At 56.3% G+C, this 23,255-nt stretch overlaps 6 protein-coding genes across 6 annotated transcripts in view; 3 read left to right on the top strand and 3 right to left on the bottom strand.

The window, feature by feature from the left end:
• Positions 1–4,255, top strand: part of LOC102423358 (sodium-dependent phosphate transport protein 1) — a 20,389-nt gene extending 16,134 nt beyond the window's left edge. The window contains exons 13-17 of the mRNA XM_023746662.1: positions 45–71; positions 1,046–1,178; positions 1,263–1,410; positions 3,536–3,626; positions 4,121–4,255. Coding sequence (XP_023602430.1) covers positions 45–71; positions 1,046–1,178; positions 1,263–1,410; positions 3,536–3,626; positions 4,121–4,255 — 534 coding nt within the window. The remainder of the gene's footprint in view (positions 1–44; positions 72–1,045; positions 1,179–1,262; positions 1,411–3,535; positions 3,627–4,120) is intronic.
• Positions 4,256–5,595: 1,340 nt separating this feature from the next.
• Positions 5,596–14,050, bottom strand: SLC17A4 (solute carrier family 17 member 4). The gene is given in 13 exon segments (XM_023746665.1): positions 5,596–5,788; positions 5,791–5,833; positions 5,835–5,860; positions 7,253–7,355; positions 8,322–8,469; positions 8,543–8,675; positions 10,532–10,599; positions 10,602–10,692; positions 10,776–10,894; positions 11,911–11,997; positions 12,631–12,718; positions 13,031–13,264; positions 13,913–14,050. Coding segments are annotated over 13 exon segments (1,317 nt in total). The 5' UTR covers positions 14,036–14,050; the 3' UTR covers positions 5,596–5,734.
• A 2,434-nt stretch (positions 14,051–16,484) lies between these two features.
• LOC102441181 (histone H2A type 2-C-like) lies at positions 16,485–16,900 on the bottom strand. The gene has a single exon (XM_006105684.3). The coding sequence runs from the start codon at positions 16,898–16,900 to the stop codon at positions 16,505–16,507; it is 396 nt and encodes a 131-aa protein (XP_006105746.1). The 3' UTR covers positions 16,485–16,504.
• Positions 16,901–17,192: 292 nt separating this feature from the next.
• LOC102441490 (histone H2B type 1-A-like) lies at positions 17,193–17,577 on the top strand. Its single transcript, XM_014447819.2, is given in 2 exon segments — positions 17,193–17,420; positions 17,422–17,577. Coding segments are annotated over 2 exon segments (384 nt in total).
• Positions 17,578–17,894: 317 nt separating this feature from the next.
• On the bottom strand, positions 17,895–18,278 carry LOC102441802 (histone H2B type 1-A-like). Its single transcript, XM_006105685.3, has one exon. The coding sequence runs from the start codon at positions 18,276–18,278 to the stop codon at positions 17,895–17,897; it is 384 nt and encodes a 127-aa protein (XP_006105747.1).
• A 294-nt stretch (positions 18,279–18,572) lies between these two features.
• LOC102440574 (histone H2A type 1-C-like) lies at positions 18,573–18,965 on the top strand. Its single transcript, XM_023746666.1, has one exon. The coding sequence runs from the start codon at positions 18,573–18,575 to the stop codon at positions 18,963–18,965; it is 393 nt and encodes a 130-aa protein (XP_023602434.1).
• Positions 18,966–23,255: the final 4,290 nt, after the last annotated feature.

Raw genomic sequence — 23,255 nt, 5'->3', positions numbered from 1 at the left:
CTGGACGAATCACGTCATGTTTCTGTACTGCCGACTTTCATCAGCTCAAGCTCCACGTTAACGTGAGAGAGGTCAGTATCGCCTCCGTTCCCTTTTCTTTGTAAAGATATATATTGACTTCAGAGAGGAAGGGAGAGGGAGAGAGAGAAACATCAATGGTGAGAGAGAATCATGGATCAGCTGCCTGCTGTCCTGCCCAGAATCAAACCCCGACCTCCAGGTTCATAGGTCGAGGCTCGACCACGGAGCCACGCCGGCCGGGCTGACTGTTTCCGATCGTTCTCATCTCGGGCCAGCATGTCCCACTCTCGGCGTAGTCTTCCTCTTACTACCTGCCCAGTCATGTCAGGTCCTGTGACACTGAAAATAATAAAAATAAAAATAAAAATAAAACAGACAGATGGTGACAAGGGCCCCGCCCTCCAAACGATTGTCCTTTCTTTGGGGCGTGTGGCCCCAGCACTCATGTGAGCGTTGGGTGCTGATGGCTTCGCAGATGACGGCGCCGATTTCAGATACTGAATTTCTTTCTTTTTTAAAAAAATAATTCTTTTTTGTTGAAAATATTGCATATGTGCCCCTTTCCCCCATTGACCCCCTCCACCCCCCGCCCCAGGCCCTCACCGCCCGTTGTCCGTGTCCATGGACCAAGCATAGATGCACACGGGGTCCTTGGTTGATCGTCTCCCAGCCACCCTCCCCCGCCTTCCCTCCGAGGTTCCGCACTCTGTTCCATGTTCCGTGTCTCTGGCTCCACTCCGTTCACCAGTTCATTTTGTTGCTTAGATTCCACAGAAGAGGGAGCTCTTACGGAATTTGTCTTTCTCTGACGGGCTTGTTTCACTCAGCACAATGTGCTCCGGTAAAAGAGGCTGTTCTTTTCACAGCCGCACAGTATTCCCTGCTGCGAATGCACCACAGCTGTTATCCGCTCACCTGCCGATGGGCCCCTGGGCTGCTTCCGGCTCTGAGCTCTGCAGACGCTGACTGTCGGGGGTGGCGAGTCCCCTGTGCGCAGGCTCTCACGATAGCGTGTCCTCCCCAGAACGGGCTGCTGTCCGCCCTCCCCCATCTGTGCTGCTGGCTCTTGGGCATCCTCGCGGGGCACGTGTCCGACGGCTTCCTGTCCAGGAAGATGCTCAGCTTGCTCGCCGTCCGGAAGCTCTTCACCGCCCTGGGTAAGTGACGGCCCGGCCCGGTCCAGCTCCCGCGGGGCCCCCCCATGTCCAGGACACACCTGACCGTGCCCCCCGACCGCCCAGGCCTCCTCCTGCCCGCCGTCTTCGTGGTGGGCCTGCTCTACCTGGGTCCCGGCTTCCACGGCACCGTCGCGTGCCTCACGCTGGCCAGCGCCACACTGGGCTTCTGCGTCGCCGGGATGGTGATCAACCCCTTGGACATCGCCCCCAGGTAGCGGTCACTTTCTCCTTCTTGGCGGCGTCCCGGCTCCCGAGGGTGTTTAAGATTGCGGCGGTTCTGGAGTTCGCGGCCAGCTTGCCAAAAGGCCGGCTCTGGGCGAGGCTTGGCTGCTCTGTGGCTGCTGTTGTGCGCACATCTGTGCGTCCTGAGCCCTTCCAGCAAGCGAGGAGTGTTTACCTTCTAAGGAGGCCGAGGCTTAGGCACTTCCTTGCTGGCCTAAGAGCTCACCGCCGGTTTGGGATCGTACCCAGGGTTTTTTATATATATGTATATTTTTTATTGATTTCAGAAAGGAAGGAAGAGGAAGAGAGAGAAACATCAATGATGAGGGAGAATCACTGATCGGCTGCCTCCTGCACGCCCCACACTGGGGATCGAGCCCGCAACCTGGGCCTGTGCCCTGACGGGGAATCGAGCTGTGACCTCCTGGTTCATAGGTCGATGCTCAGCCCCTGAGCCAGGCCGGCCGGGCCACGTTGCTCTGAATGGTGCCAGTGCTCCTCGGAGAACACAGACCCGGGCTCCCCGGAGCTGTGTGGAGCGGAGGCCGGTGGAGAGGCAAGCTCGGGCGGGTGTGGTGCCCTCTGCCGCAGTCGGAGAATCTCGCCATCAGCTCCGCGGGTTGAGCGCAGTCCTGAGGATGCGTGTCCATTGCATTGACTCAGTTCCAAGACCCTCCCCAGGACTGCCCGCAGCGTCTGGTTCTGTGGAATTGTCTGAAGACATAAAAGGGGTCTTTCACAGAGAAGCACAAGCCAACGGAGCCACATGCTTGAAAAACAAGCCGCGTTGAGCATCTGCACACAAATAGGCAAAGGAAGTGATGGGCAGCTACCATGCTGGGTCTTTCCATCCACCGGAGATGCAATTTTCTAAAGCTCTGTGCATCCTAGTGTTTCACAACGTGAAGCAGGATTTGAGAACGCGGTTGAATTCCGCGTAGGGTTGCACAGGGAGAGGGTCACTGACATCTCTGCTGGGAAAGGCCTGAGGAGGCCAGTAAAGACCACACATGCTCACCACAGGCCTCAGAGGTCAGCGAGGCCACAGAGAGCAGAGCACGCACCTGGGCGAGGCGTGCTGGCAGCGCCCACCGCGCTCTCAGTTGCCCTTTGCCGGTTCTGGGACGTGGCAAAGGCTGGTGTCCCGGGTTGGGCCCTGGCCGAAGGCTCTGTCCTGGAGAGAAACTCACCCAGCACCCGGTGGTGGCTCAGGGCTGCAGCGACAAAGTTAAACATTAAGGGAACTTAAACACAAGGTCAGCTTTCTCCCTAAGATGTTGGTTGGATTCTGAAGTTCGCGGGGGCAAGGGGCAAAAACCCAGCAAAACCCTGTGAGGAGCACAGCAAAGAGGAAATCCTCCCTCGGGACCAGGGAGTAGAGGCCTGTCGCCCTCACGTCACAGCGGTGAGCCCGCGTCTGACGCTCCAGCCAGGACCGGCGACCCCGCTGCCTGGGGGCGGCCCGGGGCCCGTCGCTCTGGGGCTGTGGGGCTGACCAGGTGGACAGTCCTTCCATGTTGATGAAGCCTAAGCCACTCCCATGACCAACACCCATCACCTCTGAGTTCCTCCGCTGTGTGTGCCGACCTCCTAACTCACGTGGCTTCCAGGCCAACACGGTCTCATTGTCTCAGCATCGTAACGTCATTTACTGCTGAGGCCCACATCCCCCTGCAGTGTAACCGGAAAGCTACTCATAACCATCGTCTCCGTCTGATCTTTTTAAAAATATGCATATTTTTAAGGTGAAGGGGAGAGAGAGAGAAAGAGAGAGAGAGAGAGAGAGAGAGAGAGAGAGAGAGAGAGAAACATCAATGATGAGAGAGAATCATTGAATGGCTGCCTCCTGCACGCCCCACACTGGGGATCGAGCCCACAACCCGGGCCGGGAATCGAACCTGTAACCTCCTGGTTCATAAGTCTGGTTCACAGGTCGACACTCAACCACTGAGCCACGGTGGCCGGGCCTCTGTCTGACACCTCAATGGCGTTTGAGGAGGAGGAGGGTGGGAAATCCGGGAAACCAACAGCTATGGTTCTTAAACCTCATCTTGAACCAAGTGAGGTTCAAGCTTTAAAAATACACCCGTGTGTCGCCATTCTCTCTTGTGCAGATATTACGGGTTTCTGAAAGGAGTCACGGTTCTCATTGGAATGACGGGGGGGCTCATTTCGTCCACTCTGGCTGGGATAATCCTCAATCAGGTAAGAAACGGATCGTGCCGTCCCGGGTGATCGGTACAGCCCGGCCGGGTGGCTCCGCGTTAACCACACTCACAAGCCGCTCAGAGAAACAGGGTCCTGTGAGAGGAGAGACAGGATGTCACAGAACCAGACCCTCAGGAGCAGATGCTCAGAGACACCGGGAACGCACCTGAGGTTTAAAGACAGAAAAGAGAGGATCGAAACTACAGACATGAAACACGAGATTTGACCAAGAAATATACAAAGGTCACCTCTGGCCATTACAAATGTCACACTGAAGTTAGGAATTAAGACGAAATACAGCCAAACGGAGAACGAGTGCGGTGTCCAGAGCCGAGGGGCAGACCCGGGAATCTGTCTGGGTGGAGTGCTGGCCTCCCGCTCCTCCCTCCGCCGTGTCCAGCGTGGAGCCCGTCCTCGTGTTAATGTTTTAAATGCCGCAGACACGGCGACGCGCCCGACCACGCGTCTCTATCTGCACTTTCATCCCGCAGGACCCGGAGGCCGCCTGGTCTGCCATCTTCTTCCTGGTGGCGGCCGTCAACGTGAGCAGCCTCCTCTTCTACCTGGTCTTCGCCGCGGCCGACGTGCAGGCCTGGGCCCAGGAGAAGCAGCTCACCCGGCTCTGAGGGCGCAGGGCGGGTGGCGGGCGGGGTGTGAGCGGGCGGCTACCCTGTCTTCTGGGCTGTGACCACGTGGCTCTGGCTGTTCCGGGCGTTTCTTTGGTGGCAGCTGCGCCCGCCGTCTGCTGGGCGTTTGGACACGGTCTCACGGGGGCTCTCAGCCCCCCTCCCGCGGTCCTGGCTTCCTCTCTTGCCCGGGTGAGCAGTTGTCCTCCGGCCCCCGATGCTCTCACCGGGACAACGGGAGGTGATTGGTTCCCGTGTCCACAACACGCCTGGAGCCACACGCGTGGGGTTTCCACCGAGCGGTTCTCCAGGCTCTGCAGACGCCAGCGGGGTGTCCTCCGATGTTACTCAGACGCCGACTACCCAGAGGTCGTCCAGACCCCACGGTTCAGGGCTGGGTCCCCCGACGGCCCTGACATCAGACACCGACCGGAGTGGCGGTGCCCGAGGTCCCCACACTTCTGTTGCTACCACGACCCGCCCCTCAGTGTGACAATTTGCTAGAGTGCCTCACAGAACATAGGAAACAGACGGCTCACTGGCATCGTTTATTATAAAGGCTGTAACTCGGAAACGGCCCAATGGGAAGGTACACAGGGTGGGGGTGGGGAGACAGGCAGGGGCTCCGTGCCCTCCCCGGGGGCACCCCTCCACGCACCTCCCTGGAGTCACCCACCCGGAAGTTCTCAGAGCCCGTCACTTGGGGTTCTTATAGAAATCTCACTGCGCAGGCGTGAGGGTTCAGGCATGGGCCACTGATGAACACCCCCGGTCCAGCCCTTCTCCCCTCCTGGAGGCTGGCCCCCGGCAGCGGCCCCCACCCCGAGGCTCGCGGGGCCCCGGCCGCAGGTCCCCTCACCTTGAACCACAAAGACACTCATCGCCCCAGAAAGTCTAAGGGTCTTAGCAGCTCGTGTGACACCAACGAGGGACTAGACCAAACAGGGTAACAAACGAGGCTCCCATTTTCCCGGCACTCGGGACGCCACCACGAGGGCGGTAGGGTTCCTGTGCCGGGAACGGGGGGCAGAGACCAGCTACACGTGATCATGTCCCAGCAACAGTGGGAAGAGTGAGCAACACATAGAGATCCAAACGCAGCCCCGGCCGCCTTGGCTCAGTGGGTAGAGCGTCAGCCTGTGGACTGAAGGGTCCTGGGTTCGATTCCCAGTCAGGGCACAAGCCCGGGTTGAGGGCTTGATCCCCTGTGGGGCGTGCAGGAGGCAGCCAATCAGTGATTCTCTCTCATCATTGATGTTTCTATCTCCCTCTCCTTTCCTCTCTGAAACCAACAAAAATATATTTTCTTGAAAAGAAATGCAGACACACCCACGCTTGCAGGAGCTCACACTTCAATCACTGCCGCCTCCTCCTCCCCGAACCCCAATAAACCTCCAGGCGGAGCCTTCAGGGTCCGAGAAGAGACCGGAAGCAAAGTCGGTCCAACGAAAGCACCAAAGGGCAACGCCCGGCTACGGCTCACAGGCGGGTGAGGGTCTGCACGCGGGCCCAGTCCTGCACCTTCCGCTCGGCTTGAAGACGAGGAAGAAGACCAGGCCCGAGACGTCCACGGCCGCGACAGCAGAAGACGTTTCTCCATCCCAGCTCGCGTCCTGGAGACGAGCCACCGGTCACCACGGCCCCAAGCGCACGTCCCTCCTGTTCAGAGGGCGGTGGCTCCAGCTTCCCCTGCCACCTCCCAGCTCAGCTCCGGACTGTGGGGGGAGCCTGGCCGAGCCTGGGACAACGCAGGGACCCCCAGCCTTTCCCCTCTGCAGAGACGTGTCCCCCCAACACACACCCCCAACGCACCCCCCCCAAGACCCCCGAGAGCATTGTCTCTCTCCCCCCGCTTTGCTTCCGCCCTCGGCTTAAAATATCATTTTTTCCATGAGTCCTTCCTCGACCCGCCCCTATTTAAAATGGAAATTCGGCCCTCGTATTCATCTCCTATCAAGTTCCTTTTCCAGAATAAAAGCTTCCCAAGCGGCCAGGCACTTCCACCTCGTTCCCGTAGTGCCTTGCGTGGCGCCTGCCCCAGGTCCATGTGTGTTTGCGGAATGAATGAATGACAGGGAGACCCTGTCAGCATGAGGATGTCCATTTTAAATGACCATTTCCTGACGAGTGTCAGTGACTGAAAGGGAACTGAAGCTTCAAGTGACAAAGGACGTGATGGCGGACAGGACGCGCCTCCTCCTCAGTCTCCATTTTCCTGACTTCCTTGTGGGAGATCACAGCAAACTGAAAAAATGACACTCACGTGGCCCGGCCGGCGCGGCCTGTGAACCAGGAGGTCACGGTTCAATTCCCCGTCAGGGCTCGATCCCCAGTGGGGGGCGTGCAGGAGGCAGCCGATCCATGATTCTCTCTCATCACTGATGCTTCTATCTCTCTCCCCCTCTCCCTTCCTCTCTGAGATCAATAAAAATATATATTAAAAAAGAAAAAGAATGCCACGCATGCGGATGCCCCGTACATCTCCTCTGCCCACGGATTCCAAGGAAGCGTCCGCGGAAGCTGTCCGTCCTGGGAACTTGAACGCATCTCCCAGGACGGAGGCTGCTCCACGCCGCTGCTCCTCCCCGCTGTCCTTCGCTCAGCCTCTCGCCCGCTCGTTCTGTCTGGGTTTGCTGGGTTCCTACCTGGCGTGACCGGCTCTTTCCCGGTTGCGGGGAACCTTCAAGGTGTGAGGATTGAACGTCCCGCGTCCTGGGAAGCCCTGCCCTCCCGAGCGGCCCTCGGAGGCCGGCCACTGTCTGCTGCACAGGAAGGTCAGCGCGGCCGCCAGATCTGATGACGAGCGTGGAAGCTCATCTCCTCAGACCTCGTGAGGCATCAACGCAGGGAGTCGAGCATGCTCCTCCCTCCACCCGAACTCGAGGGCTGCGGGGGCGCTGAGCCCCCAGCCGAGCCACGGGGCGGAGGAAACGCAAACGCCCTGAGTCTGACTCCGGGGGACCTGGAGGTTCCGCTCGGGAATATTTTCACCAGGACCTTTGACCTCACCTGACTGAGGAAAAATCCAGAAACCGTGGGAGCGATGACTCCTGAGAGCTGAACAAAGACCAAGGATAAGCCCTTGATAAAGCCAGTGTACCTGAGAGAGAAAGGAGAGAGAGAGAGAGAGAGAGAGAGAGAGAGAGAGAGAGAGAGAGAGGAGAGAGAGAGAGAGAGAGAGAGAGAGAGGATCAGCAAAGGGTCATCTCAGCTGGTCTGCTGCCGTCCTGCGCTCAGCTTTGGGGTGGCCTGAGCTGGTGTTGACCCTTCGTTAAACCTGATTGAAACAGCCCGGCCGGCGTGGCTCAGTGGTTGAGCGTCGACCTATGAACCAGGAGGTCAGGGCTCAATTCCCAGTCAGGGCACAGGCCCAGATTTCAGGGCTGTGTAGGCGGCAGCCGATCCATGATTCTCTCTCATCATGGATGTCTCCACCTCTCTCTCCCTCCCTCCCTCCCTCTCCCTTCCTCTCTGTAGTCCATAAAAACATGTTTTTAAAAAAACAGAACCCTGAGCGAAACGTACTGACCGCGATGGCTGCCACCCTGTGCAGGGCCTGCGACACCCACGGGGCAGCTGTGCTAACGGGTCAGTGTTGTTCATACAAAACAGACAGATGGTGTTTGACCTCGTTTATATCGCCTCTTGGCTTCTGCTATGAAGTCCGCCCTGGCAGCCTTGCTTGGGGGACACAAGACCCCTCACTGGATGACACGTGTCTCCGCGTGTCCTGCTGGCCCACGTCTGAAGGAGTGTGTCCCGAGGACTATGAGTCTCCGTGGTCTCTGATACCGAGCTGTCCCGGAGGCGATGCCCCTCGTGCGCCTGCCCTTTAGCCTTATCCTGCCCACGTGAGCAAGCCCCGTGGCCCGAGGCCGCGTGACCGCCGCGTCCCCCTCGGGGAACGATGGCTCCTTCCGGGCAGCATCTGGACGCAGGGCTGGGGCCGACATTCCCCAGGCCCCGTCCCACGTGTCACTCACACGCTGACCCACGGTCACGGAGGTCCAGGGCCCCGGACCGAGGCTGAGCTGCCGTGGGGGAGGAGGAGGCCCAGGGTCCTTACCTGGGAGCGATGTCTATGAAGTTGACAAGGGCCCCGGATTGGCAGAGGCTGCTGGTGGCCAAACTCAGGACCAAGAAGGCCATGGTGACGCCCAGGCTGAAGCTGACCCAGGGCAGGAGCACGGAGAACAGGCTGGGGAAGAGCACCCCTGGCGGGAGGCAGACGGAGAGCTGGGGAGCTGCCGAGCCCCTACCCCCCGCCCCGGCCACCAGCGTCCTTACCTATGGAGGTGAAGAGCCGCCTGAGCACAAGGAGCGAGAGGATGTCTCTGGAGAGGAGGAAGTCTGCCAGCAGGCCCCCCAGGATGACGCTGATAAAGGCCACGCCAAGCAGCAGGGCGGACAGGAAGCCACTCTGCAGACCAGAGGGGAGTCAGTGCAGGTGCACGCCCACCCCCGCAGGCCCGGCTCGTCCCCAGGGTGCCGTCCACACCCGGCTGCTCTTTCGATGCCCATCACCGTCATCACACACCCCACGCCACTGCAACGGGCCCACGTCACTTCTCAGGGGAAATGTGTGTAGTTTGAACACAGGATGAGTGCTCTCTCCGTACAGAAAGTCGCCGGGAAACAGGTGCTTAAAGAACCAGCCCCGGCTGGGGGCTCGTCGGTTGGAGCATCGTCCTGGGCACCAAAAGGTTGTAGGTTTGCCTCCCGGTCAGAGCACATGCCCCCCATGTGGGACGTGCAGGAGGCAGCCGACCCATGATTCCCTCTCATCATTGATCTCTCTCTCTCCCTCTCTCTGAAATCAATAAAAATATATTATTTTCTTAAAAGGAAAAGGAGGCCAATGGGACGGATTTAACAGGCACGTGGGCCAAGCTGTTTATTTTACCAACGAGTAAACCAAAGGCCACCACGGTGACGTGTCGTCGAGAGAAAACACCCTGAGATCCATGGGGCCCCGGGTCTGGGCCTCAAGTCTCTCTCCAGTCTTTCTCCCCCCGCCTCCCCCCCACCCGGCCTCTGGGGGTGGGAACCCACCCGGCCTCGCCCCACACTCATTCTGATCCCTGGCCTGTGGTTCTGGTTCCATCACCTGCTTCTGCCCTCACTCCCCCCCCTCTTCCCCCTCCCTCTCCCTCTCCTCCCCTTCCTCCTTCTCTCCCTCCTCCTCCCCTTCTTCCTTCTCTCCCTCCTCCCCCTCCCCTCCTCTCCCTCTCCTCCCCTTCCTCCTTCTCTCCCTCCTCCTCCCTCCTCCTCCTCTTCAGGGAAGGCCCACAGCCACCCACCCTTGGATTTCCTGATCCCAGCACCCACTGCCCGTGGAAACGTGTGTCCAGACTTGACCTCTGCTAAGGTCGCTGTTTGCTGGCCACTTAGCATGTGGTCACCAGAGGAGCCCAGCTCCATGAGCACACGGCTTTTTGAGCACAAACGGTGGGACTGTAGCAAGAATTCAGTGACCCTGTGAGCTGTCACCTGTGACATCTGATGAGCTCTTCACCTTTTACAACACCCACCTGGTTTACGACACCCGTTTACGACACCCGCCTGGCTTACGACACCCGCCTGCTGGGACCTGAGAGGCTCCATCAGCTAGTCAGAGCACCGGTGCATTGTGGGAAGACTCGGCGCACTGGCGCCTGCGCCTCAGGGCACCTGTCTTGTACCCACCGGCCTTGAACAAAAGGGTTTATGTTTTTGGTGTAAATCCTATTAATAACGCCCTGTTTTTAGCGCCTGTTGCCTGCGAGTCTGTCACAGCCTCCGGGGAGGCGCACTATGTTTTGCTTCAGTCAGCAGAGTGTCCTGTTTGCAGATGTCGATTGGGTTGAACACAGAATATTTTCATAAATCCCTTAAAAAAGGTGACATCCTGCCAGGCCGGCGTGGCCCAGCGGGTCGATCCCCGGTCAGGGCACAGGCCCGGGCTGCACCCCCATCCCCAGTGGGGGGCGTGCAGGAGGCAGCCGATCCATGACTCTCTCTCATCGTTTATGTTTCTCTCTCTCCCTCTCCCTTCCTCTCTGAAATCAATAAAAATATGTATTTTTAAAAAACATGGCATCCTTTGAATGTCACGCTGACCTAGAACCATACCGTTCTGCCCCCCAAAGCGGGAGGCCCCCCTGAGATGAATCAGAATTCAAGAGGTTGCATCTCCTACCGGAAGGTCCCGGGCCCCGAGCCTGGTGACCCCGGAGGAGGCCGAGGTCACGTGACGAGGCCTTGAGGCAGCAGAGGCGCATGCGCGCTAGCACTCACCGCGCGGAGGTCCACGTGGAGGACGGAGTGGAGGTAGGTGGGCAGGTACGCCATCAGGACGTAGAAGACCAGTGCTCGCTGAACTGGGACAGCAGGCGCCTCCAGAGCGGCAGGGACTTGGCCATGGCCTTGATGGGGAGAGACCCGTCCGGCTCGCAGTCCTGGAAGAAAGCCGGTGCCGTGGGCCCCCCCATAGAGACACGGTCCCCCCGCGGCCAGCCGCCGCCCAGGCCCGGGCAGGCACCTGCTGAGCCAGCGCGCGCGCGATGAGGTCCCGCTCCCCGGCGCTGATGAACGGGTGCGCCGCGGGGTCGTCGTAGGCGAGGGCGAACCAGAGGCAGGAACAGGCGCAGCCAATCGCACCTGCAAGGGGACGGGTAGGCCGGACCCACTCTTTCCGCGGGACTCTGCCCGGAGGGGTGGGCCGAGGTTGGCCCAGCGCTCCTCCCAGGTCTGCGCCCCGCGGGGCCCCATCTTCGGTGGCGGCCACGTCCCCGCCCCTGGACCGTAGCCCGGGCCGTCTTCCTTGCTGCTGCCGATGGCCTGGGGCAGTTCGGAGCCTAGTGTCTGCCCAGTGAGCTCGAGAAGGCCCTCCCGGTTGGATTGCCGGTCAGCATGCCCCCTGCTAGTCAGGCTTCTGCAAAGGTTCTTTCCTCAGGGCCCAGCCAGTGGGGCTCAGTGGGTTGGCCCTTGTGCACTGAGAGGGCGCTGGTTCGATTCCAGTCAAGGGCACAGGAGGCAGCTGATGTTTCTCTGGCAGCTGATGTTTCTCTCTCATCGTTTTATTTTCTATTTTTTTATTTGTGTGTGTGTGTGTGTTTCTCATCATTTTAAAAAAATGTTATTGATTTTAGAGGGAGAAAGGAGAAAGATAGAAACATCGACGGGCTGCCTCCTACACTCCTCTTACGGGGGATCCAGCCCACAGCCCTGGGCGTGTGCCCTGATTGGAATGGAACTAGCAACCTCTTGGTGCATGGCCGATGCTCAACCACTGAGCCACACCAGCTGGGCTCTCTCTCATCATTGATGTTTCTCTCCCTCTCCCTTCCTCTCTGAAATCAATAAAAATATATTTTAAAAAATAAAAATATAATTGCACCAAGACAACGTTTTCAATATCTTACAAAAGAAACTCCTCTGGCACCCTTTGCGGTTCCCCTGGAGACGGGAGGGAATGTCGCCGGGTGTTCCAGCTAAGCCTCACGTGTCCTCGTGCAAAGTCACAACATAACTAGCCCTGAACACGTCCTCTCTGTTATAAACATCCACTTCTGTGAGGGTTTGGTTAAGCACAGGGGACTAGTATCACAGACACCGCGCCCAGCCCCCACCGTCAGAAAATAAACTTCTGCGATGGGAGAAACGCACAAACTCACCGAAGATGTAGAAGACGTACGGCCACCCGAGGGTCTCGCAGAGGAAGCCACCGACGAGGAGGACGGTCAGGGAGCCCAGCATGAGCCCTAAACACAGGCGGTGGTGATGTCCGGGTGAGAGGTCAGGCTCGGACTCTGCGTGCCTCCTACAGACTGACCTGGTCCCAACGCCGAGAGGCACAGGGTGGACGCCATGAGGGGCAGCTCCTGCCTCTTCGCTCAGGAGCCACGTGACCCTGGCCAAGTTATTCATCTATTTGTGCCTCATTGGGCCTTGCGTGCAAAATGAAAATAACGTGTTTTAAGATAAATTAACAAGTGCAAAGCACTTGCAAGCGTTTTTCTGCCCAGTAAGTGTGCACTTATAATCAAGAAGATAGTATAGTCCTAGCCGGTGTGGTTGAGTGTCGACCTGTGAACCAGGAGGTCACGGTTCGATTCCCGGTCCAGGCACATGCTCGGGTTGCAGGCTCCATCCCCAGTGGGGGCGTGCAGGAGGCAGCTGATCAATGATTCATCATTGATGTTTCTAACTCTCTTTCCCTCTCCCTTCCTCTCTGAAATCAATACAAATATTTTTTTGAGAAAGAAAGAAAAAGAGTAGGGCAGTGCTTTCAAGCAAGAAGGCAGAGGAGGTGGGGGAAGGTGTGGCTTTTGGTGCCCGGCCCTTGCCTGGTGCTCTGGACGGTGCCTGTCAGGTGCCCCTGAGGCATCACCTACCTGAGATGGAAATGGTGATGAGCTGGTTCCTCTCCAAGGGGGGAGCCCATTTCACCCAAATTAAATACTGGCTGGTTTGTATCATCACCTGTGAGGGCAGGGGGATGTTCCACTCTTGGTCATCTGAAACATTTTATTTTTTAATGTATTTTTATTGATTTCAGAGAGGAAGGGAGAGGGAAAGCAACATCACTGATGAGAGAGAATCACTGACCAGCTGCCTCCTGCACGCCCCCTACTGGGAATTGAGCCCACAGCGCAGGAGTGTGCCCGTGGCTGGAATCGAACCCGACACCCTTCGGTCTGCAGGCCGACGCTCTACCCACCCAACCAAACCAGCCAGGGCTTCTGAGACATTCTAGAATCATACTCCACTCAGACTGAGACGGCCTCGCGGTACCTGGGCCACGCCTTGGACGGTCCGGAGGACGATGAGCAGGGCCACACCTGCCTCGGCCGCCAGCGGGATGAAGAGGCTCAGGGCGGAGACTGTCAACAGGGCGGCACCAATCAGGTGCCGGGGTCGGACTAGCCCGGCCACGTAGCCACTGGGGACCGAGGCCACGAAGGAGCCGTAGCTGAGGGAGCTGAGGAGGACCCCCTGGATCTCGGGGCTCCAGGCATACACGGGCGCCTGGGTGACAAGGAGAACCTTGCTGTTTATTCTTTGGTGAGAGAGCTGAATATTTCTTTAAATATATTTTTATTGATTTCAGAGAGGAAGGGAGAGGGAGAGAGATAAAAACATCAATGATGAGAGAATCATGGATGGGCTGCCTCCTGCACGCCCCCCACTGGGGATCCAGCCTGCAACCAGGCATGTGCCCTGACTGGGAATGGAACCATGATTTCTGGTTCATAGGTTGATGCTCAACCACTGAGCCACGCCGGCCGAACTCAATAAATAACCCTTTAGATCAGTGGTCCTCAACCTTCCTAATGCCGCGACCCTTTAATACAGTTCCTCATGTTGTGGTGACCCCCAACCATAAAATTATTTTCGTTGCTACTTCATCACTGTAATTTTGCTACTGTTATGGATCATAATGTAAATATCTGATATGCAGGATGTATTTTCATTGTTACAAATTGAACATAATTAAAGCATAGTGATTAATCACAAAAACAATATGTAATTATCTATGTGTTTTCCAATGGTCTTAGGTGACCCCTGTGAAAGGGTCGTTCGACCCCCAAAGGGGTCGCGACCCACAGGTTGAGAACCGCTGCTTTAGATCAAGCCATTGAAGCCACGGAAAGGGTTGTGTCTCCTTAAACATACCAGCACCTTAAGTCCCATCAGAGTTCCGTTCCTGTCGCCCAGGGCGACGGAGGAAGAGGCGTTGGGCGGGCTGGACGGGGCCGTGCTGTTCACCATCGCTGGGAGGGCGATGCTCAAGTTCATTTGTTGGGTGGAAATCGCAAAGTTACAGAGATGCACGAGGAGGGCCAGCCCGTGTCGGACCGAACACACGCCTGCGAGAGGGCACAGAAGGCCTCGTCACCGGGGTCCGTTTCTCTCTGCACCCCCTCTCCTACGTCTGGAAGGGGGAGGCGATGGCAGTCGGTCTGTGAGCAGCAGCACAGGGAGAGCAGACGTGGCTGTGTCAGGCAGACACCTGTCCCCCGGGAGGGGCGGGGTCACACCCCCTCAGAACCCAGACCGAAGGGGAAGGGAGCGCCTGTCCTCACGCTGAGGCAGGTCTGGGTCGAATCCGAGCAGAGACCTACGGCCATGCCTCCTGGACTTAGAATCAGAGAGGCTGAGGTTGATTCCAGATCTTCTATTTGGCATCTGCTCTGACTTCCTGCCTTGGCGACAAATCACGCCTGGACACCTGCTTTATGTCCTTCAAGTTTATTGCACAACATGAGATAATTCTCAGTAAACATTCTTTATAGCTTATAGAATTCGCAGCAATTGGTGGGAGCAAGGAGATGCTACAGACCCCCAGAAAGGAGCTGAGGTCACCGGGTCCCGGTTTTATCCACAACCAGCGCCGCCCTTACCTTTGCTGGAGGCTGGCGCTAGGGCCGTGATTCCGTCACCGCCGCTGGCCGGCTCCCCCGTGGTGGCCGTGGTTTCTGCTGTAGTGGACATGGCGTCCCTCCTCTCCCAGGGCCTGGGGTTCACCTGCGGGAATTAAAGGACACACGAGCAAATAGAAAGAAGCATCCTATAGTGCACAGGACACTGCCCTGGTTCTCCTAAGAATATAGAGGAAATGTTTGGTGGGAAAATGCCAGGTTAGGGTTCAGGAGACCTGGTGTGCCTGGGAAGGTCAAGGCCTGGGGTCCCAGTTTCTGCGTCTGGAATGAGGGATCTGGCCTGGAGTGCCTGAAGCGTTGTAATTTTCTTCCCATTCAGGGTCTCCTTGTCTCTCAATTGATATCAGTAAGCACTGGATGTTAAAACTTAACAGTCATTTTTTTAAATGTTTTTATTGATTTTAGGGATAGAGAGGGAGACAGAAACATCAATCACTGCCTCCTCAGGCCCTCTAGTGGGGATCAGCCCACAACTCAGGCATGTGTCCGGACCCGGAATCGAACCAGAGACCTCGCTGTGCACCGGACAACGTCCAACCCACTGAACCACATCATTCAGGGCTTGACCATCTTCTGCGGAATTTCACCCAGAAGATTCCAATGGGTTAAATGACCAGAAACACTGTTTTCAGTGTCTAGACTTCCTGAGTCAAATAGAAGACACCGCACTCTTAAGCCCCGTGATATCCCCACGGATGTCATGGAGAGTTAGAGGCGTCAGCTGGCTTTTCCCTGAGTCTGGCCTGGGGTGGGTGCTGTGGCTGTAACATGAGGTTATCTGGAGGCTGACGATAACCGGTGGGGGGTTTCCTCTGAAAATGACCAGAGGGTTGTTCCGGCAGATTTGTTCCCTGGAGTCCTGGGGCTCTCGCTTCTTTCAGGAAAAGGCCACCTCCTCTCTCACTTTCTGGAATTATCTCAGGAGAGACGAGCTGTTCCCCACCCGCACAATCTCTATCCCTGACCAGCAAGGTAAGCTGCTCCTGGGGCAAGACCTGGTCCCCGAACGCAAAGGCAGAGCAGTTAAGGGCAAAAGACCCAAGGCTGACCTGAGGGAGGCAGAGTGCAGGGTCCTCATTCCTTTCAAATGAGTGTCTCTCAGCTTCGCACTTTTTTGACTCCCCAAGAAGTAAATGATTATCCCAAACCTTTAGCCCTTCGGTTGCGAAATGGGCAGATTTGACTGGCTCTGAGGCTTAATGTTTGACTTTGCTGCTTTCGTCTAATTAACAAGTCGACCAAGCTCATTAAATCTCCCTCCTGCTTCACGCCCAGGGGATCAAGGTCCCTTCTTATCGGACAGACACCCCGCACTCCCTGTTGACAGCTGTCCCGGGTCAGTCTGTCCGTGGGAAAGGCCTTCCTGCCGCCAGGACTGCCGTCGAGCGGCTCCCGGGACCGTGAGCTCCACCCGCCCAGTGTCTCACACACTAGAGTGGACGGCCTGAGGCTCGTTGTCCCAGCCAGGCTAGTTCCAGCGTCCTGTTGGGCTAGTTGTGGTCAATTCCATTCTTTAGTCAGTTTTTAAGAATATTTTTGATTTCAGAGAGAAAGGAAAAGGGAGACAAACATCAATGACAAGAATCATTATCGTCGGCCTCCTGCACCCCCACCCCCACCCCCACCAGGGATCGAGTCCGCAACCCGGGCACGTGCCCTTGACCCGGAATCAAACCCGGGACCTTTCAGTCTGCGGCCAACGCTCTACCCAGAGCCAGACCGGCCAGGCCTTGCCAGTCACTGTCTCGCCTCAGCTCCTTCTGACCCTGTGAGTGGCTCTGAAAAGAGCCTTTGGTTTCTGAGCTTTCCTCTCCCGGGATGCAGGTCACTTCCGCTGGCCTTTCTGGTAGTAGCTCTCGGTCTTCTTGGGCAGCAGCACGGCCTGGATGTTGGGCAGCACGCCGCCCTGCGCGATGGTGACCTTGCCCAGCAGCTTGCTGAGCTCCTCGTCGTTGCGGACGGCCAGCTGCAGGTGGCGCGGGGCGATGCGGGTCTTCTTGTTGTGGCGGGCCGCGTTGGCTGCCAGCTCCAGGATCTCGGCCGCCAGGTACTCCAGCACCGCAGTCAGATACACTGATGCGCCGGCGCCGATGCGTTCCGCGTAGTTGCCGTTATGCAGCAGGCGGTGCACGCGGCCCACGGGGAACTGCAGCTGAGCCCTGAAAGAGCGAGATACAGCCTTGGCGCGCGCCTTGCGGTCCTGCTTTCCCGACACAGACATAATGCTGGATATGTCCGGCGCTATGGAAAAGACACCCTCAGGGCAAATGCAGGGCCAATTTATAGTCTGCCGTAGGTTGTGACTTGCCATCTGATTGGCTGACTGGCGGATGCTCATCCAATCAGAAAGCAGTACTGAAATCACTTCATTTGCATACACGTCACTGCCATTATCCAATCAAATGGGGCTGCCCAGCAGTCAGTTGACGGCCACCCTATAAATACCAGGCTTTGGGCCACCAACCGCTGTTCACTGACCTGTGTCAGTTGGAGTGTGGAGCTGAGTACGCACCATGCCGGAGCTGGCTTCGAAGGGCGCCACTATTTCCAAGAAGGGCTTTAAGAAGGCTGTGACCAAGACCCAGAAGAAAGAGGGCAAGAAGCGCAAGAGGTGCCGCAAGGAGAGCTACTCGATTTATATCTACAAGGTGCTCAAGCAGGTGCACCCCGACACCGGCATCTCGTCCAAGGCCATGGGCATCATGAACTCGTTTGTCAATGACATTTTTGAACGCACCGCGGGCCGAGGCGTCGCGCCTGGCGCATTACAATAAGCGCTCGACCATCACTTCTCGCGAGATTCAGACGGCCGTGCGCCTGCTGCTGCCCGGCGAGCTGGCCAAGCACGCCGTGTCCGAGGGCACCAAGGCCGTCACTAAGTACACCAGCTCCAAGTGAGGTGCTTCGGCCTCTGTCAAACCCAAAGGCTCTTTTAAGAGCCACTTACACTTTCTAAAGGCCTGTAAGGTTTTTAGTTGTACACCATTCAATGGCTAGTTTAACTGGTAAAAAATTGCTATATTTGTGGTTCACATTTGGGGCAAAGTTTCTGGGCATTGACTGCCTATAGGGGACATTGATAAACACATCTTACTAGTCCATGGCCAGACTACCAATGTGTTTAGCTAGATAGCAAGACAGCTCTTTTTAGGAAACATAGGTGGCTCTTAAAAGAGCCTTTGAGTTTAAAAAGGTCATCTGGTGGCCAAATCCTTTTATTTGGAGCTGGTGTACTTGGTGACGGCCTTGGTGCCCTCGGACACGGCGTGCTTGGCCAGCTCGCCGGGCAGCAGCAGGCGCACGGCCGTCTGGATCTCCCGGGACGTGATGGTTGAGCGTTTATTGTAATGCGCCAGGCGCGAAGCCTCGCCCGCGGTGCGTTCAAAAATGTCATTGACAAACGAGTTCATGATGCCCATGGCCTTGGACGAGATGCCGGTGTCGGGGTGCACCTGCTTGAGCACCTTGTAGATATAAATCGAGTAGCTCTCCTTGCGGCACCTCTTGCGCTTCTTGCCCTCTTTCTTCTGGGTCTTGGTCACAGCTTTCTTAAAGCCCTTCTTGGAAATAGTGGCGCCCTTCGAAGCCAGCTCCGGCATGGTGCGTGCTCAGCTCCACACTCCAACTGACACAGGTCAGTGAACAGCGGTTGGTGGCCCAAAGCCTGGTATTTATAGGGTGGCCGTCAACTGACTGCTGGGCAGCCCCATCTGATTGGATAATGGCAGTGACGTGTATGCAAATGAGGTGATTTCAGTACTGCTTTCTGATTGGATGAGCATCCGCCAGTCAGCCAATCAGATGGCAAGTCACAACCTACGGCAGACTATAAATAGGCCCTCTGTGGCGTGTTTTGGTTAGATTTCCCCTTATTGCTACTACCATCTCAAGTTATGTCTGGGCGCGGCAAACAGGGCGGCAAGGCCCGCGCCAAGGCCAGATCTCGCTCCTTTAGGGCCCAGCTGCAGTTCCCCGTGGGCCGAATCCACCGCCTGCTCCGCAAGGGCCACTACGCCGAGCGCATTGGGGCGGGCGCTCCCGTGTACCTGGCGGCGGTGCTGGAGTACCTGACGGCCGAGATCTTAGAATTAGCAGGAAACGCGTCCCGCGACAACAAGAAGACGCGCATCATCCCGCGCCACCTGCAGCTGGCCATCCGCAACGACGAGGAGCTCAACAGGCTACTGGGCGGTGTGACCATCGCGCAGGGCGGCGTGCTGCCCAACATCCAACCCGTGCTGCTGCCCAAGAAGACCGAGAGCCACCACAAGGCCAAGGGCAAGTGAGGAACCTGAACGTCTAGAGAGAAAGAAACCAAAGGCTCTTTTCAGAGCCACTCAGATCCTCAGTAAAGGCTGTCACAGCGCAGAAAGCTGGGCTTGTGTGGTTCTCTGGCGAGCTTCTTAGGAAACAGCACCTGGAGACGACCTTCGGTTCTAATAGCGGGTCCTTTCGCATTAAGGCTGGAAAGCAGAGGCTCCTGGGCCCTGGCAGCCGCCAGCTTAGCTACTGGAGCCCTTGGGAGAAGGAGCAAACGTCCTCTAGCGCTCTAACACCCCGTTCCTGAGCTGATGTGAGCAGAAACCTTACATTAAGGCTCAGGTAAATAGGGCTAAGTGATGGGTTAGAATAAACAATGTTGTAGCTTCCAGGTTAGCTGGTGGCCGTCTACAGGACGAAAGTCAATCTAACAAGGCTGCGTCCCTCCAAACGTGCTGGTACCGTTCCTATGAGATCTTTAGACAGCAGTAGCCAGGAGTCAGCAAGTCAGTCTCACCATGTGGTAACGGGGTTAGTGTATTTGATAACCGACTTCACACACGTGCTTAGTAAATGGAATTTTCTTAAAATGTAAAGCAAAATGTATCTCAAAATGAGCTTGATGCCACATGTGATGGAGAGAATCTAGTCATCCTCAGAGGCTGGAATGTGGCACGTTCTTCCATCATAACTTTTTGAAATTGTTAGGGAATTTTGGTCCTTTTCAGAAGTTTTAACTACAAAGAAGAGACATTTTTAGTTTGTTTCCACTGCAAATACCAAGTCAAATTGGAAAGTAAATGAACACTTAGGCTGTCAATACAAAATTACTGTACAGCATTCAAGTTTAGCTGATCTCCAAGAAAAAGAATCTAATTGGTTAGCTAAAAAAACATATTGCTGGACACTACACAGACATGTATAGAAGCAGGTGTGAAGGTTTAAAGTCCTATAAAGTTAAAGAGAATAAACTATATAATATGTTAATTAGGGGCAATCAAGTATGAAATTATCTCTTGAATTAATGTACATAAGTATTAAGGCATACAATTGGGGGAGGCACAAAGGAAGGAAAAATTTAGAAGATAAAACTTGCACAGATATTGGAACAAATTAGATGTTTAGAACATTGCCAATAACTTTAAACTGTGACATTTTAAAATCAGAATAATGATATAAATGACTGAGCGAGTAGGGATATGTGAAAATTTTCCTCAACAAGAATTTCAAAAATGTCATCTAGATGCTCCCCATCAAGCAAGGTAGCTTAACTCCCAGACTGGCTGAAGCACAGAGTGTGGACAGGGGAGAGAGGGCGTGACTTCACAATGAGAAACCTGGAACACACCTGTTAACAGGTTCAGGCTTGAAAGTGAAACCAGCTCTGGCTGGCGTGGCTCAGTGGGTGGAGCGCCCTTGTCCCCTGCACCGAGGTGACTGGTTCGGTTCTGGTAAGAACACACATGCCCCGGTTGCCCAGAGGGGGCGCACAGGAGGCAGCCAATAGATGTTTCTCTCTCCCTCTCCCTCCTTCCCTAAAAAAATAAAAACATTTTTTTAAGTTAAACAACAAAAGTTATTGCACAGCAACTGAGTTTATTCGGGAATAGCAGAGGAACTGCAATTCTGAACAAGCAAAACAGGGCGACCCCCGGGCCAGTATGGAGGACCAAGGAGAGGAGCTGCCACAGAAAAGGAGAAGGTGGGGGGTGAGAGAAGCTTCTCACTGACCCCTAAGCCAATAGGACTGCCGGCCAGGAGGTTGTTTCCACAGTCTCCCCGGGTGTCTGGCGAGCTCCTTCTTCATTCCGACTTTGCACGGAGTGTAGAGAAGTTACGTCGCACAGCTCGTGGCGTGGCAGGGCCCACGGAGAACCCAGCTCACTCAGGGCGGGAGGTCGCCGGCAGGGGCTGTGGTGCGTCTCCTGGTCTTGTGAACAGTCGACCTGAATAAAGTCCCTGTTTTTTTTTTTTTAAACTATATTTTTACTGATTTCAGAGAGGAAGGGAGAGGGAGAGAGAGATAGAAACATCCATGATGAGAGAGAATCATAGATGGGATGCCTCCTGCACGGCCCACACTGGGGATCGAGCCCGCAACCCGGGCCTGTGCCCCGACCGGGAATTGAACCCTGACCTCCTGGTTCATAAGTTGACGCTCAACCCCTGAGCCAGGCTGGCCGGGGCTGAAGTCCCTCCTCGTGCCACACTCAGGGCACCTGAGAACAGGAAGGACGGCCGGGGTGCTCCCACCAGGGCCTTGCCCTCCCCCCCCTCCAGGTAGAGGGGCTGTCAAACCATCACAGACACTGCAAGGGCCACAACACAGACGCAGTCAGCAGCGCACGTCCGTTTGCAGCTGCAGGTTTATTTCCAGGTGAGAGTTGAGTTGCAGACAGCACAGCGGGCACAGCGGGCAGACGCGGCAGAAGGTCACGGGAGGGCACAGAGCACAGGGTGGGTGCGCTGCCCCTGCCCCATCACTGCGGGGGGATGACAGGGTTCACAGAGGCTTGTGGGGGGGGACCCTAAAAGGGGGAGGGAGGTTTCAAAATCACCGAATCATTAGAAACAGGGGCCCGCGTCCTTCAGGACAAATCCCACACCGTCCGCTACAGAGTTCGCTCGCGGTGCCCCCGACAGCGAAGCACAGACACCAGCCGCACGCCAAGCGCAGAGCAGAGCTGCCTACGGGTCAGGGGCTGCTCCTCAGCCCGAGACACAGGGCCAGCTCCGCCTTCTGGATCTTCCCGTCCTGGTTCGCGTCGCAGTGACACAGAAGGCTCTCCCGGAGCCTCTCCAGGTCGGCCCCGCGGACGCTGGGCTGAGGACAGAAAGGACCTGTCCACAGGTGAGACAGTGGCCGTCCTTGGAGGCCCCCTCCCTGCGGCTCACCAGCTCGGGGACCCCTGCTCCTGAGAGGCCCTCGGGGAGCAACGCCCCTCCTCATCCCACCAGGGTGGCCGAGGGCTGCTCCTCCCTCAGCAGGTCCCTAAAGGCCGGAGGGCTCTGTCCCCAGGGCAGTGCTCACAGAAAGCCTGCCTTCGCCCGCCCCTGTGGCTCAGTGGTTGAGCGTCGACCTATGAACCAGGAGGTCACAATTCAATTCCCGGTCAGGGCACAGGCCCCGGTTGTGGGCTCCATCCCCAGTGGGGGGCATGCAGGAGGCAGCTGATCCGTGAATCCCTCTCATCATGGATGTTTCTCCCTCTCCCTCTCCCTTCCTCTCTAAAGTCAGTAAAAATATATTTACAAATAAATAAATGCAGCTGTCACAAATGCGTGGCACTGTGCTCCTTCGGTGAAATCGACGACTCCTAAATGAGGCAGCGACCTACGGGGGCTCCGCTTAACTGAAACCACCACCGGCCTTGAGAGAGGAGACTGCGGGTCCCACAGGAGCTCAGAGGCTGCTGAATAGGCCACGTCCTCGACGTCCCTTCAGCCTTCATCTCCCAGCCCCAGTTCCCAACACACACAACCGAGGGGCCAGATGGCAGCCCCAGTGCATGATGGGCCCACCGGCTGGCGAGGTCACCCGCACAAGCTCCATCATGTCTTTCAAACCCGTCCACCTCGGGGCCTTCCAGGGCTCCAGTTTTACTCTGAAAGAGAAGAGATTCCATCAGGAAGTATCATTTCCTTCCAGTGAAAAGCTGAAGAACAAATCAGGCAACTAGACCACCTCAGCGTGCTCTGGGGACTGCACACAGGCGCAGAAATGGCATGTTCCTGTCTGGCTCGCATGGCTCAGTGGTTGAGCGTCGACCTATGAACCAGGAGGTCACAGTTCAATTCCCGGTCAGGGCACAGGCCCAGGTTGTGGGCTCCATCCCCAGGGTGGGGCGTGCAGGAGGCAGCTGATCCGTGAATCTCTCTCATCACTGATGTTTCTATCTCTACCTCCCTCTCCCTTCCTCTATGAAATCAATAAAAATATATTTAAAAAAATAAAAGAAAGAAAGGCATGGCGTGTTCCAGCTTATGTTCTCTGAGGGTGTGAATGCTCCACGGAAATTAAAAGAATTCGTTGTAAATTACCCCGCCTCCCGCCTCCCCTGTAACGACATGGGAAGCAGCAGCTCTGAGCCCTTGGCTCCTGCCAACACCATTAACGTGACAAACGCTTCCCAACTGGCTTCACAAACAGGCTTCCGGGAACAGGCGTTACTTGGGCGCCGTGTGAGTCCTTTGAGAGCCAGGCGGACATGTTAGGTCCGCTCTGTGATTGGCCAATGACTTGGTCATTATGCAAATATATCTTTTAAATCAAGAGGAACTCGATGGAGTGAGCATGTTGGAATTATTATGTGGTC

The sequence above is a fragment of the Myotis lucifugus genome, unplaced genomic scaffold (assembly GCF_000147115.1).
Source record: "Myotis lucifugus unplaced genomic scaffold, Myoluc2.0 scaffold_716, whole genome shotgun sequence".
Classification (NCBI taxonomy): domain Eukaryota; kingdom Metazoa; phylum Chordata; class Mammalia; order Chiroptera; family Vespertilionidae; genus Myotis; species Myotis lucifugus.
The sequence above is the reverse complement of the archived record's forward strand: the minus strand, read 5'-3'. Positions and strand labels throughout refer to the sequence as shown.

Coding starts and splice junctions, on each gene's coding strand:
- LOC102441802 (XM_006105685.3), bottom strand. CDS start 18,278: ATGCCGGAGCTGGCTTCGAAGGGCGCCACTATTTCCAAGAAGGGCTTT.
- LOC102440574 (XM_023746666.1), top strand. CDS start 18,573: ATGTCTGGGCGCGGCAAACAGGGCGGCAAGGCCCGCGCCAAGGCCAGA.
- LOC102441181 (XM_006105684.3), bottom strand. CDS start 16,900: ATGTCTGTGTCGGGAAAGCAGGACCGCAAGGCGCGCGCCAAGGCTGTA.